The sequence below is a fragment of the Sminthopsis crassicaudata genome, chromosome 5 (assembly GCF_048593235.1).
Source record: "Sminthopsis crassicaudata isolate SCR6 chromosome 5, ASM4859323v1, whole genome shotgun sequence".
In the NCBI taxonomy this organism is placed as follows: Eukaryota; Metazoa; Chordata; class Mammalia; order Dasyuromorphia; family Dasyuridae; genus Sminthopsis; species Sminthopsis crassicaudata.
The window spans coordinates 53709098-53724067 of record NC_133621.1 but is presented as its reverse complement, the minus strand read 5'-3'; the positions used below and the strand labels follow the sequence as shown (position 1 = coordinate 53724067).

General features: G+C 34.9%; 1 protein-coding gene across 6 annotated transcripts in view; it reads right to left on the bottom strand.

Annotated features, from left to right (window-relative positions):
* The window catches only part of CACNB2 (calcium voltage-gated channel auxiliary subunit beta 2), a 379562-nt gene that overhangs the window by 170854 nt on the left and 193738 nt on the right, over window positions 1–14970 (bottom strand). The window contains exon 1 of one of the 6 annotated variants that reach the window (XM_074266794.1): window positions 5956–6792. The exons of the other annotated variants lie outside the window; for them this stretch is intronic. Coding sequence (XP_074122895.1) covers window positions 5956–6006 — 51 coding nt within the window. The 5' untranslated portion in view covers window positions 6007–6792. Of the gene's footprint in view, window positions 1–5955; window positions 6793–14970 lie in introns of those variants that run through there. 6 annotated transcript variants of the gene reach the window in all.

The window sequence follows — 14970 nt, the reverse complement described above, 5'->3', positions numbered from 1 at the left end:
AGGAAAAAGTGGGTAGACCAATTCTGATCTCCTGGGGGTTAATTTTGGCAGAAAACTCTGGCCCTCAGGATTGGACAGGTGACACATGTGTCCTGTAAGGCTGTCACCAGATACATTACCAGATACATTCTTCAGAAATAAGAAAAGATAAAATGAGCAGCTTCAGAAGAAACTTGGAAGAATTTTACGAGTTGATGCAGAATGAAGAGAATAATGTGCTCAATGACAAAGGCAGTATGACTTACGTTATTTGCTTTCAGACAAGAAGATGTAGGATAGTATAATATATAGCATCCTGAACTTAGAAGTTAGGAACTTCTGTGTCCAAATGTAGTCTCTAATGCTATAATCCCAGGGAAGCCACTTAACTCCTCTAGGCCTCTGTTGCCCCCTTTATAAGAAGGGAATCATAGAACTTTTACCTCACAGGATGTTTAGGAAGCTTAAATGAGATAAAGAACTCAATATGCCTTAAACTGTAAGTCAACTATTGCTATCTCTAGAGAGTAGAATACATGTGCTGTCCAAAACCCAATAATACTTTGCACACAAAAGTGCTTAATATTTTTATAACAAATTATGAGGATATAATACTAGGCTTGTTAGAATAACTATGATCTATCCATTCATTCATCTATTCAAGAATTTACTCACAAAAGTGATCAGTAAGGCAACATTTGGACTCTTAGTAAATTTAACATGATATGAATAAAAATTGCTATAAGTATTTGTCCTCCCCTCCAGTCCCCACAATTGATGAGCATGTATGAAATACCTATTTTGTGTCAGACACTGGTAATAAAGAAAAAGTGAAAAAAACTGAACTTGAGGGGGCTTAAATTCTATCAGGAATCAAAATTGCTTAGGTAGATAAGAAAATAACCAGTTAAGATGGTCCTTAAGGATTTTAAGGGGTAAAAGTGTGCCCAGATCAGTCTGTGAGCTTCCATAGTTGTCTTTATACTGATTAGCTTGGTGGTAGATGAGCATTTGAGAGTTATAGTCCCTTGCTGTATGTAGCATTTGGATTTGATGTCCTCAAACATTCAAACAGTCCCAAATCTGAGCTGTCGAAACAAAGTCCCATATTCAAAAGTTCAGAAACAGCCTCACTGTCTTAAAGCCATAATGGGACAGACCCATGAGAATACATTACCACAAATTAGGAGGAAAAAAAGGTTAGCTCTCACTGATTAGAGCTTTGTGACTGAAGATAATATATCTAATTACTTCTAGCCATTCTTTGGGCTTCTTAGCAAAAAATAACAATAAAATATATTTCCAAGCCACTCCAAGTATATGGCATAGATTACCTCATTAGTCTTCACAACCACACTATAAAGTCAAGAGGGACCAGGAATTATGACCCTCATTTTAGAGATGAGAAAACAAGCTCTTAGAAGAGCTAATTGACTTACTCCCAAACCTGCTGAAATCAGTGAGAAGGCTGAGAATAAAACTTTGCTTTTTTGTTTTATAAGCAATCATTAACTCACTAGACCATGTTGCTATTTTCAATTCAATGTCATTTCCTGTCCACATTTTTCAAAAGAAAAAATACAAAGGATTGCCAACTTCTATCATTATATCAAAGGGTACAGAGCTCTTTGGAAAGAGAGATAGGGTCAAGTGTGTATATGTTATGATTTCAAGGATAGACCTTTTCCACATGTTCTCTGGAATCTAAAATTATTTTAACTGAGAGCAAAGTCTTTCATTTGACAATCATATATAAATTTTACATTGCAAATAATCCCAAACTGAAATTCATACTAGGTTGTAATGACTGATGTAGTTATTGACGTGTTGTAGTTAAACCTGTTTGCAGTTGCCTGGAAAAAAAGACCCCTTTCCCTCCTACTTCTTGGTATCTTGAGCTATTCTCAAGGCTTGGCTCAAATGCTGTTGCCATATGTTGTTACATGTTGCAATGTCTTTCCTGATACTCTCCTTTCTTAGGTCTTTTTTTTTTCTTTTAATTGATTTGTTGTATACTTATTTATATGTTTTGTGATTTTGCATCTGTTTTTTGATAGTCATTAACTAGCCATTTCATACCACGTTCTAGAATCTAGCCAGCAAATGAAGTAAAATCCATTAGCTTATAATTCATAGATTCTCTTCTCTTCCCTTTAATGAAATCAAGTCAAGATCTGTTCTCAAACCATGGAGTAACTCTCCATTCTTCCTGAATTATCAAAGATCTCTGACAATCAGCAATCATATCTGTCAAAGCTTTCAGTATTTGGGAATGAAGTTATTACATTTGGTGACCAGAATTTATCAAGGGCCTAGATAATAAGAATTCCTGATATTTATATAGTATATTTGAATATGTTTTGGAAATGATGTATATTTTTAAATACATTATCTCATTTTATGTTTAAAACCAGAGTGTGAATAGGTACAGCATTTGCCTATACTCCTATTTCAAAGGTGGAGAAACTGAGGTTCAGAGAGATGTAACAACTTCCCTATGAAGTTTAGTTTTAGAAGTAGGATTCAACGGTAGTCACTATAGGCTCCAAGTCTACTTCTATTTCTACTATAGCATGCTATACTTCTGAAGAGACTTATTTTAAGGCATTGACACTGGGGTGGGGGAAATAAGGGCTTAGGCAGGGGAAAGTAATAGGAAAAAGGAAAGGTATGACAAAAACAAGAAGGAACTGAGCGTTTCAATGAAATGCATTGGGAATGATGTCATTCTCTTCCCCTGAACCACTACAGCATTCAGGAATGAAGCAATACAGTTTTGTTGTTTCATCTTATTAAATTATATAAATACACAAACCTCTATATATTTACATATATTTTATATGTATGTATACATATGTAAATATCACAAGCATATACTTCTTAAAATCATACTCTCAGGTTCTAAACAAGCTTTGTTCTCCATTTTAATATTTTGAAATGCTTTAATATAAATGTGAAAAATGCTGATGACACTTTCCTACATATAAAGGAGAAATTTTGTTATGCAACGAAAGCATGAGTGGATAAATAGTACACAGCAGCCTTGTACATAGCAGGTGCTCAATATTTGTTGACTGATTCATATGCAAAGACTGCCTTTTCTCCCAACTTTTGCATTTCTGTTGATGGAATCACCATCCATCTAGTCACTGGGTTAAACATTTTGATGTCTTCATTAATTCTAACTCTCTTCTTCTTTCCCCAGACTGATCCTGTTTTTTCAAATTATCTCCTCTTCTCAGATTGCTATACTACAATAATCTCTAGCTATGATTCTCATTATTTCTCACCTGGATTAGAATAATTGCAACTCAATTGCTTTCTGTATCATGGTTACCTAACATACCTTTTGCAAAGTTACCAAAATAATTTTACTAATGTATAGATCTACTTGGTCATATCATGCTTTACCTCATAAACCCTTCATGGCTCCCCATTACCATTAAGGTGAATACTTCTAACTTGGTATTTAAGGTCTTCATTTATTTGATTTCAGTCTACTTTTTCCAATCCTTTTTACACACTTTATGTTTCAGTCAAACCAGGCTCCTCCATTATTTCCTGATCTCATTCTGCCCCCTTCTGCTTCTATACATTTACACAGGCTACCTCATATACCAAAATTATACTTGTCATGTTTTAAACTATTTAAATCTTTTTTTTTTTCTTCAAGACTAAGTGCAGGTGCACCTTCTTTCTGATTCCACCAACTCAAAAATGATCCTTTTTGGCCATTTTTCTTATCCTACTTTTAAAATTCTCCTTTGCCCTAAGACACATTCTACCTCGCATCATACTTATTCAAATAAACCTCTTATCCCTTTTATTAGAACAAAAGTTCCTTGAGGTGAGAGATTATGAGTTTTATCTTTTAAGGCCAAACATTTAGCAACACAGCAAGGGCTGCTTAAATATCTGTTGACCGAGTAGTTCACTTAACCAAATCAATATTTAATTAAATTTCCTTTAAGTTTTTTAATTTATATTTTTCTATTTTAGTTATTGGGGAAAGTAAGAAAACAATTATTTTCATGAGTGATTCAATTTTTTTTGCACTTGTGAAGGCTTTTTATCATTGGTAGGAATTTATTAGTCTCATGACTCAATCCTATTCCAACGGTTCCTTACACTGTTAAGTTAAACATATTCCAGATATGAAAAAATACTTTAAAAAAAGAACAGAAATCATCAAAAGAGGGAGTTTGATTACATCAGAAGGTCAACTTAAAATTTTTGCAATTTATTTTATCAGAATGATATATAATTCTATTAAATCAATAATGAGCTAATTGCACTTGTTTTCCTCAAGAAAAATCCCATTCTATATATAGACATTGAGTGTAAATCTACTTATGTCTTATGCTGTTAAAAAGTTTCAGATAACTCACAAAATTGGATTTCTTTTCCTTTGGATTGGAGAATCCTGTTTTTGTCAATTTCTCTCCCACCCATCTCCCAGGAAAATGCAGCCATTCTGAGGCTAACTATTAAAAACTTGGCAAAGTATTTTTTTTAATTTTTTAGGAGTAGGGGGTGGATGACTTATGATAACAGTTGAAACAGTCATGTGTTACTGAAAGCTTACCTCATTTGGAAAGTTTTGGCTAGACCTCTTTTTGGCCCTTACATTCTACCTTGGATCATACTTATTTGGAAAGACGTTAGAAACCTTTGAGAAGCATCTACTGCTTTTGCAAACATCTTAGAAAATGATAAAGTCCTCAAGACTATACTAGGTAAGTCAGAAAACAGATAATGATAATTTTGAGAACAAATGTCAATAAATATTAATGGTCACTGGCATGAAGGGTAAATTCTAAATTGTTAAATATTCAATTTACTCATTTATAAAAATCAGACATTCAATAAACTATCATCCACATAGTCAGTGATGCACAAAATGGTAAGAAATTAACCAGACACATTGATTATACCTGCAGTTTCAGAAAAGATAACATTGGTGGAATTAAAAGCATAAAGAAATATTTCTTAGTTAGTTCAAGAAGCATTTTTTCCCCAAAAAGCTGGATGTCAAAACACTATGAAGCAAAATACAGGGTGTCCCAAATTCTTAGGGCAGTTTTTAGTTAAAGCTTATACTAAGTTTAGTTAAAGCTTATACTAAGTCTTTACACCCTTTATGTATCTAGAAAAGTATTTTAAAACAGATGTCTTATGCTGGATTTAAAAAAATAATCAAACTGCCTTGCCTAGAGAGCATTATATAAATATTCATGGATATTTTAAAATCTTATGATTCGATGCTCTGTTTTAATGTTATATTCGGAAGTTATAACCTGTTGTGAAGTTTATCCTATCCATAGGAGGGAAATTATAGTTCTTTTATAAATAAGTGTAAACTGAGCCCCCCAGATCCTCTCAGTTCTTTTATGTCTGTACAGGGATGCCCTGTACTTCCTGGTCATTAACAATACATTTGTCTTTCATTACAGCATAATTGCATGATGTGGATCATGGATTCGGAGTTTAGAAGTGGCAAACAATGACCAAATCTCATTATGTAGCAACATGCAGGAAGGAAGAATCATGCTGATTACATTAAAAGGCCCCAGACACAAAAGTGTTCACTCCGATGTGCTGTCAGCCACGATCTGCCGGATTCTGTTATCTTTTGCAGCGACCATAAGGATTTCCATTTCCCACAGTAAACACACACACACACACACACACACACACACACCCCAGTTGTCCAACAGTGTACCTGACTTAACATTAACCACTTTAAAAATAAGCACACAAGAGGCCTACTTTTTAAAAATAGCCCCAAGATATAAGTTAACATGATCCACAGTTTTTCTGGAATTGTAACGTTTCTGGCAAGATATGAAAAAATGTTGAAAAGGAAGAAAAGTAAAATTCAATTAACTTAAGTTTGTTAGTAAGTCTGCACCATCCCTTTTTCCCTCTCTTGACCACACTGGGCATCTGGCCTGAACTCCTTTACCATATGCTTACCCCAGGAATAATGCACTTAGTTTGAGGAGACAGCAGGCGTCTGTCAAGCATACCAGACTAGTTCCAAGTGGGCCAGTCACTCCAGCGGGAATAGTTCTCACAGGAACAAAAACTCAGTAAAATCTAAAAGCAAGCCGTCTTGTTTGTCGGAACAACATATCAACTGGTTTCCTTTTCCTTCTTGGCTTGGGGTATATAGCATCAGCCAGTATGCTGCTATAAAGTTTCTCAGATTGCACTTTTTCAAACTGGTTTTTCTCTACTCCAGAATGGTCTCAGCAGAGCAGAGAAGTCCATCAAACTTAATTAAGAAACCAGTGTGGGAGGGCTCCTCTCAATTTTGAATGACGTCAGCTGGCGGAGAGGGGAAGAGCTCCAGTCTTGTCAAAGCAGAGGGGGCATTTCATTAATATCAGCTGCATGCCTCGAAGCAGGAGCAAGCCAAAATCCTGGGGAGTGATACTCTCTCAAACACACAATAACTTGCACAACTGAAAAACAAGCTGTTTCTATTCAAGTCAACTACTGTCCTGAAATATATTCCGGAATCAAAAGGAAGGATTATTTCCCAGTCCTGAAAGAAGCCTCTTTCCACTCATTCCTTTCCCTAGTAAACAAAAGTCTTGTTTCTCTCTCCCTCCTTTCCCATATGAGAGACATAGCTAGGGTGGAGCCACTAGAGCTTCCTTGTAGATCATTGAAATTTATGGATCACTGATAGCATTTGTCCTTCATGAGTACAGAAATGACTGAACACAGCTCTGACTTAGCAAACTTTCTTTAAAGAGGGAAGCTCAAAAAGTTTCCTTTTTTGGAGTCCCTAAAATGGCCACCCTCCCTTGGGCAGTCTCTTTAGAAGCTGCCTCATGGTGTTTATGGCCCATTTCTTCTTATTGGTTGCCATTTTTTCTGTGGCTCAGACCAATCCTGAGATTTTTCAGGGGTCTTTTTTGGTAATTTAAAATGCCACCGAACCCTTTCTACTTTTTGCTAATCCTTTTTATTCTACAAAAAAAAAAAAAAAAAAAAAACAGCTTCCAAAAGAATAACAATTAAATCACAGGTTAGCATTCTCACTGCTCTCTATCATAATCCTTCCTGTTCACTTCAGATGGCAATCCCAGATGTTTAAAAAAAAGACACCCCAAATTCTTCTTGCCCTTCATCTAGTTTAAAAGCCTCTTCCTCCTCAAAAAAGTCTGTTTTTTCGTATCATTGGTCAACTTTAGCTTACCATCTTTCATATAGAATTGTATCTTTTCTTTATTTAAAGCCTTTGGAATTTTATTTCTCCAAAAATTCAAGGGCATGTCAGATATTCCTTTCCATAACAAGGCCTTACAAGACACTGTTTAGTTTGCAAAACATTTATTTGGTCAAGCTGACAACAATGCTGTGAAGTAGGTGTTTTACATATATATATATATTTATATATATCACTCATATACATAAGGTATTATTTTCCAAATTTTAGAGATGGGAAAACTGAGGCAGAGTTAAAGTGACTTGTCCAGGATCACACAGCTAGGAAGTGCCAGAGGCTGGGTTTAAAGTCAGGTCTTTCCTGATTCTAATCTTCCAGCCACTGAACCACCAAGCTGCCTCAAACATGAATTCTATTTTAATTCCTTGTATTTCTTGCAACCAGTTCTTTCTTGCTGCTAAAAAACACATCTTGGAAAGCCATTCTCACCTTAAAAATACTGAGGTGTTCTTGGGGAAAAAAAAAGCCAAGGGTCATTGTTTCCTTTCCTAAATATTCACAAGAGATAAAGATAGATATAAACTTGAAAATTCAATGATAGTGAGACCTCCTGGAAGAAGAAATTCCCCTCTAACAATGAAGATTGGTTCTAGTTTGCAGAATCCACTCTCTTCCCTTTAAAAAAAAAAAAATCAAGACACTACCTATTGAACCACACCTCTTAGCTAATCTCTATATCTCTATTTTCCTTCCTTCCTTCTTTTAATTAACATTACATTTTCTTTTAAAAAATATTTTATTTTTAATTTATGGAACATTTCCATAACACAGTACAAAAAAAGAATATATGAAACTGCAAATCTACTTTGCACATCTTGCTATTTCTTTCAAACATACAACAAAATTATCATGTAAATGTTTTTCCTTTTTTTCTTTCCTACCTCTCCCTTTAGCAGAGATGGCTATCATTAGATATAAATATCTGTGTATGTATGTATGTATATACAACCCCACATCTGTAAAATTATTCCATATATTTATCAGTTCTTTCTGTGGATGCAGATATCTTTCTTCATTTGTTTTTTATATTTGGGCAGTCATAATAGCTAAAGATAACTTACTCAAAGTCATTCTTAATACAATATTACTATTACTGAGTACAATATTCGATTGGTTCTGATCATTTTGCCCTATGGTTTTGTGTGTGTGTGTGTGTGTGTGTGTGTGTGTGTGTGTGTGTGTGTAAAACACCTCTAACCTGTGATCTTTTTTTTTTTGTAAAGCTTTTTATTTTCAAATCATATGCAAGGATAATTTTTCAATATTGATCCTTGCATAGCCTTGTTTTTCAGATTTTCCTCTCCTCCCCCATCCCCTCCCCTAGATGACAAGCAATCTAATATATGTTATACATGTTAAAATATCTGTTAAATCCAAGATGTGTAAACATATTTATTCAATTCTCTTGTTATACAAGAAAAATCAGATAAAAAAAGGAAAGAAAATGAGAAAGAAAACAAAAGGCAAGTGAACAACATTAAAAAGAGAGAGAATGCTATATTGTGGTCCACACAGTTCCCACAGGCCTCTCTCGGGGTGCAGATGGCTCTCTTCATCACAAGACCATTGGAACTGGCATCAGTCATCTCATTGGGATCTTAAGGTAAACGAATCTTAGGTTGAGATTTAGAAGAGATCTTAGGGGTTTAGGGACATTAAGTGAGATGTGCCCAAGGAAACTAGGATTTGGAAGTCTCAATGCCAAAAACCATCATTCTCAATATTGACCAAAGCCATCAGTAGGAGGGATGATTGTTTTCCTGTTGCTTTCTGAGTACCAAACCTTCGCTGTCTATTTACACAAACTGAAGGCACGAGTACAGTGAAGTACATTCAGAATCAGCCTCCTATTAGGTTTCTTTCACTTTAAGTAGACGTGAGTCAGCTCTAGCTACTGTGTGAAGGTATCATGGCTCAGGAATAAGAATGTTATTTTGCTAGAAGTCCCCAATGTTAGAATCTCACAGGACATCTTACAGTTAGCCTTAGAATTCACTGTAATTCAGCATATTTAAGTAATTTGCATGGACTATGAGAAAAGATCCCTTGACCTTACCGGCCTTCAAAGCTAATGCTGCCCATGACTCCACCACTCATTACACAGTGATGCTGTGTGCAAACATGAATATTCATGGATGCTGCCAGCCAGCTTATGCATCATAACAACAAAGGAAAAAAAAAACCATACAAAAACCCACATATGTTTTTGATAACAGCCAAATTCTATTTTTCCTGAAGTGGAAATGAGGAAACAACCTTTGTAAGGGCTATATGATTACATATAATAGCTGGGGAAAATGAAAAAGGATCACACACGCACACACACACACTTTTCAAAAATCACATTTTCTTTCTGCCAAACAAGTTACACTGTCAGTGACAACTAACTAAATTCTTGCTTTAAAAAAAACACAACTGAATAGAAAGCTTGGGTATTGATTGAGAAAGCTGTGGAAAAAGAACAAAGCAATATCTGAGCCTCAGCCCTATTATTAAATTGTTCTCTTACAATTTGGATTCCAGTTTTTACACAGAATCATTTCCTGCTGAAGTTGCCTATGATTTTATAAGCCAAATGAGAGAGGGGGAGATGACAATTTTTTAGTAATTAGAATTCATACAATGAAATTTTCAGCATGGTATAGTGGAAAAGAGGGCTACCATTGGAGTCTTAAGTCCTAGATTTGAATCACTTCCCTTATTAGCCAGTTCATTATGGGAAGCTATTTATCTGCCAGAAGCCTTGATTTAATGAACATTAAAATGGTGAAAACAATACTTGAGTTGGGTGCATGTCTATAATTCCTGCTACTGGGAAAGCTGAGCCTCACTGTTGAATTGCTTGAGTCAGGGAGTTCTGAGTTACTAAGGTGAATGACTGTTTGTTTTAAGTCTGGTGCTAATATGGTGAGATGGGGAGTAGAGTTCCTCTCCCTAGCCTCAAGCTCCTTAAGGAGCCATACTGGAAATAGACTACATCCAAGCTCCCAATAATGGCATCAGTCCAGTGAGTAGCTGCTATATGTCCAGCCTGGACAAAACGGAGAAACTTAGTCTTTAAAACAAACTACTGGGGCAGCTAGGTAGCACAGTGGATAGAGCACCAACCCTGAAGTCAGGAGGACCTGAATTCAAATCTGGCCTCAGACACTTAACACTTCCCAGCTATGTGACCCTGGGCAAGTCACTTAACCCCCCAACTGACTCAGCAAAAACAAAAAACTACTGATTAGACAGGGTTCTTGTATATAGTGTATATATTAAGTATATTAATTAGTATATTAAAATTAGTTTTCTATTATATAGTAACTGATGTTTCTATACCACTTCAAATTTGGTAATGCATTTTTATATAGATTATTTCATTTGAGACACATAATAAACTTGTGAAGAATATAATACTATAGTTGTTATGTTTCTTGAAACTGAGATAAAGAGAAATTATCCTGGTTACATTGTTCAATCATTTTTCAGTCTTGTTCAACTCTTTGTGACCCCATTTAGGGTTTTCTTGGCAAAGATACTTGAGTGATTCATGATTTCCTTCACCTGCTCATTTTACAGAGGAGAACACAAAGACAAGCAGGATTAAGGGATTGCCCAGAACCATACAATTGTTAAATGTCTGAGGCCAGGTTTGAACTCAGGAAGATGAGACTTCCTTATTGCAGCCTAGCACTTTGTCCTCTGTGCCACCTCACTCCCCATGTGACCCATAATAATAACAATAATGATAATAATAATGCCATTGAATTTACTGAATATGACTACAAATGGCTTACTCTTGGAAAGTAGACCTAAGACCCAAGAGCAGAATCAAAAGGGCCTTTATGGACAACACCTCCACAAAGTCAGCCAAGAATATGTTAAAGAAGTGACACACTTAAGACACGGAGATCTCTTTCTGTAATGAAATTTTATGATGGGAATTCAGGATTGGCAAATTGCTTCAAAAATTATACTATTTAAAGGATTCCAGTCTTATTGATAAAAATAACTTATGTCAGAGAACAACGGAAATAGCTCAACATAATCATGGCAAACTGTAAACATTTAGTACCTGCTGAATACGTAGTAATTTGTTATCTGGAAGCTATAACTAATCATCATAAACTTGATATCTTTTTATGAACAAGGAGTCACAAGTCCTCATACTACAAATATAGTCCTTACAATATCTTAGAGAATTTGATCAAAAAAATTTTACTCATGCCCCACCATTATACGGACCAAATTCTTGGTTATAACTACTTGGCCATAACATTGAGTCACAAAAACTTAAGAATAATGTCTTAGAAGATGTTGCCATCCTAATATCAATCATCTCCAAGATACATGGAATCAAAAGTTTTCAAAATTCTGAAACTTGGGTGAGATCAAAATCACATGGGATCAGGATGAAATGATGCTTGAGAATATCAACTCAAACCAATTCTTGGACCAACTGCTTATTGTCATTGTGACTACTTACACTTTGGATTATGACAAAAGCTACAAATCAGGATTTGACTTTCTAGACTTACAAATGTAATGGAGAAAGTATTAATACTTTCAAACTTAAATCAAACTTAAAAGTGTCTGTACTTTCTTTATTTTTCTTTGGGATCCAGTTGTTTTTCCAGAATACCACTGGCAAATATCCAGCCTGTCTCCTTTGGAAATATGCCAAAGATGCTTTTATTGAGCCCACAGAGTTTACATCCTAATACATTTATTTACTTACATAAACATTATATTATCCACTTGTGCAGTAGTCTGTAGTTATACATACTATATGCATAGTACATAGCAAAATGCATATAACATAAAGAAATAATAGCTAGATAGTAGTTACTTATCCCAGAACCACAGAAAAAATGAAAATCACATCAACGACCATACCAATTGCTAACAATTATCTAGTGACTTAAAAGTTTGCAAGGTGTTTTACATATATTATCTCAATTAGTCTATTATCCTATTCTTCTTTTCATTTTACAGATGGAAAAACTGAAGCTAAGTGACTTACCTAGGGATACAGAGAGGATATAGGATAGAAAGTCAAGTCTTGACCTTGTGCAACAGAAGGAGACAAAACAAGCATCTAAACATGTATGTCCATGTGACAGCATGATGCTAATCTTCCCAGCTCCAGGCTCCATGTTCCACTACTGTGCCACTTAGTTCACTCTCTTATAAAATAGTAATATGCATAAATCCTTAAAACAAACTGGATTGAACTTCTTGTCCTTTTCCATATAAGGACAGCTCCTACATTCATATTATTGTATCACAGAACATGTTTTAAGTGCAATCCTGCCACAACAATATCTCTCCTTTCTTTCTCCTCTCCACACCACTGAGGCAAGAGCTTCTTAATTGATCTCTCCTAATTCCAGTTTCTTCCTTTACCAATATCATTGTCTCCCCGCTACCAAAGACTCGATCAAGTTATCCCCTTGTTCAAAAACAATCAATAGTTCTCTATTGCCTCTGAGATAAAGGTACAAACTCTTGTAGCACTTAAAGTCACTCACAATCTGGCTATAATTTACTTTTTAAGCTATATTTCATATTATTCCCATTCACACTCTCTACCTTCCATTCAAATCAGACTATTTCCTGAACTTGACATTTTACCTCTAAATTTTGTATATTTGCAAAAGCCATCCCCTGTGTCTGGAACGCAGCTTCTCCTCATCTTTTTCATAATCCTTATCATCCTTCAAAGTGAAACCAGTTCAGGAAACTCTTTCCTTTAGCCTTCTCTTCTTTATACCCAAGTGCCTTCTTCAACTTACTTTTTATATATATTTATGTCAATGAATAGAGACAAGCTTAAAGAGATCAAAGATTGAAAAGAAATCAAGAGCTTTCCACTCTCCTATACCTTGATTCTCAAGGAGGGCTGAGCATTGACATCCATCAGTAAGGAGAGAAGCCCACATCAATGGGCTTTGGGGCTACTTTACACTTTGGGATTATATTAGAAGCAAGTTTTAAAAGAAAAATAAACCTTTTTTCCTTGACCTTTATTGTTTGATGAAGAATTTACATATGTTTTCTCAATGATCTTCACAAAAATCTTGTCAGATAGGCCGTACAAGTGCTAGCTTCATTTTATACATGAAGAAATTTGGTATAGGATGTTCCTTGAATGCAACGATATAGATCTTGGTATATTGGAATAAATTTAAAAAACCATATTAGCAGAAACCCAGGTTCAAAACTTCCCTCTAACATTCCCATCTGACCACAGACAAGCTAGTTAACCTCTCTGTGCTGCGGTTTCTTCATTTACAAAATGAAGAGAATAATAACACTCATAGTATCAAAGAGAATTGCAACTTTTGAACCCTGAAATCTTCTTTAAAGACTGATGAGACTGACCTATATCTTAATTGTAGACTTGTTAATATTTGGTTTTGGGGTATATGTATGGGTATGTATCCATATTTAGGGAAGATATTCCCACATTTGCATTTATTTCATTTTAAATATTCTTCAAACCAGTTCTTCTCATGTAAACTCTTTTCAGTGTCATATTTTTTCCTTCACACTTCAATGTAGAAAATGGAGTGATTTGTGACCATAAACCACTTGCCAACATCATATGGATATTGCTTAGAGAACTGGGATGTTTTATTGCAACAGGAACACAATAGTCTTCTCTGCTCAGTCCTTTCTCTTGATTCTCTTGTTCATTTGGCCATTGCTATTGGTTTCCTGTTATTAGATATGTGTTTTCTGAGGTGGGTTTGAATGAGTTTCATGTTTTATTGCATATGTTCAGTGCTGTTTCAGAATGGGAGAAGAATCTCTTGGGAAAATGTATTCCTCTTAAGGAAAGCTCTGAAATGTTCAAAATATCCTGATCAGCAAACAGCTGTGAAGTATCCAAAATATTACAGACGATATAACAGTTCAATAAGCCACAGTCCCTGCCAAAATGGAGTTAAAGAGGATTTAAAAAAATTAGGAATGAGAGTACTACTTGTTCATGATACATCCAGGAATTCCATATGCAGTAAACCAATAGGCAGGCCTTAGTTTTATATGTTTCAGAAAGCAAAGGATGAATTATGTCTACCCTTTCTAAAAAAATAGGCTTCTGAAGATACTAAAGTATTTTTGGCACTGTGATAAATAGGGCATCCTTTCAATAAGCAATAGGCAACAGAAAGAAAGATAAAAAGGTCTTTATAAATGATCTACCAGGTTTGTACTTTAGAATTAGAATACACTTAACTATTGGATTTGGTGTTTTTGTTTGTTTTTGTTTTTTTACATTTTCCAATGAGTGAACTTAAAAAAAAGTATAGTTCACTACATTACAAGTCTCTCACACAGAGATTAATTAACAACATCAAGCAAGAAAGGGCCACATGTATATTTATGTCAGCTTGAAATATAGCATAAGCATCTACAATGTGGCTATAGCCATAATTAAATGATTAAAATCATACTAGGTATTTAAAGCTTAAATAATTTGATACTAGATACAAGAAATAAATTACAGTAAGTTATGTACCGTGTGTAAATAAAATCTGTACATATTTGGAAACAAATCAATAGGTAAACAAAAAAAATGACAGGAAATTTTAATTAGAATTAAATTAATTTGGTTTGAATGAAGAAAAATTCTGTTAGGCCTGCATTCTGCCTCTAACATTCAATTTTTCTTTTCTTTTTTTTTTTTTTTAACTGACCTTGCTGGTAGTGGTTCCCATGTGGGCAGTTCCCAGTAGTACTCTCCAATATAGGTGTTGCAT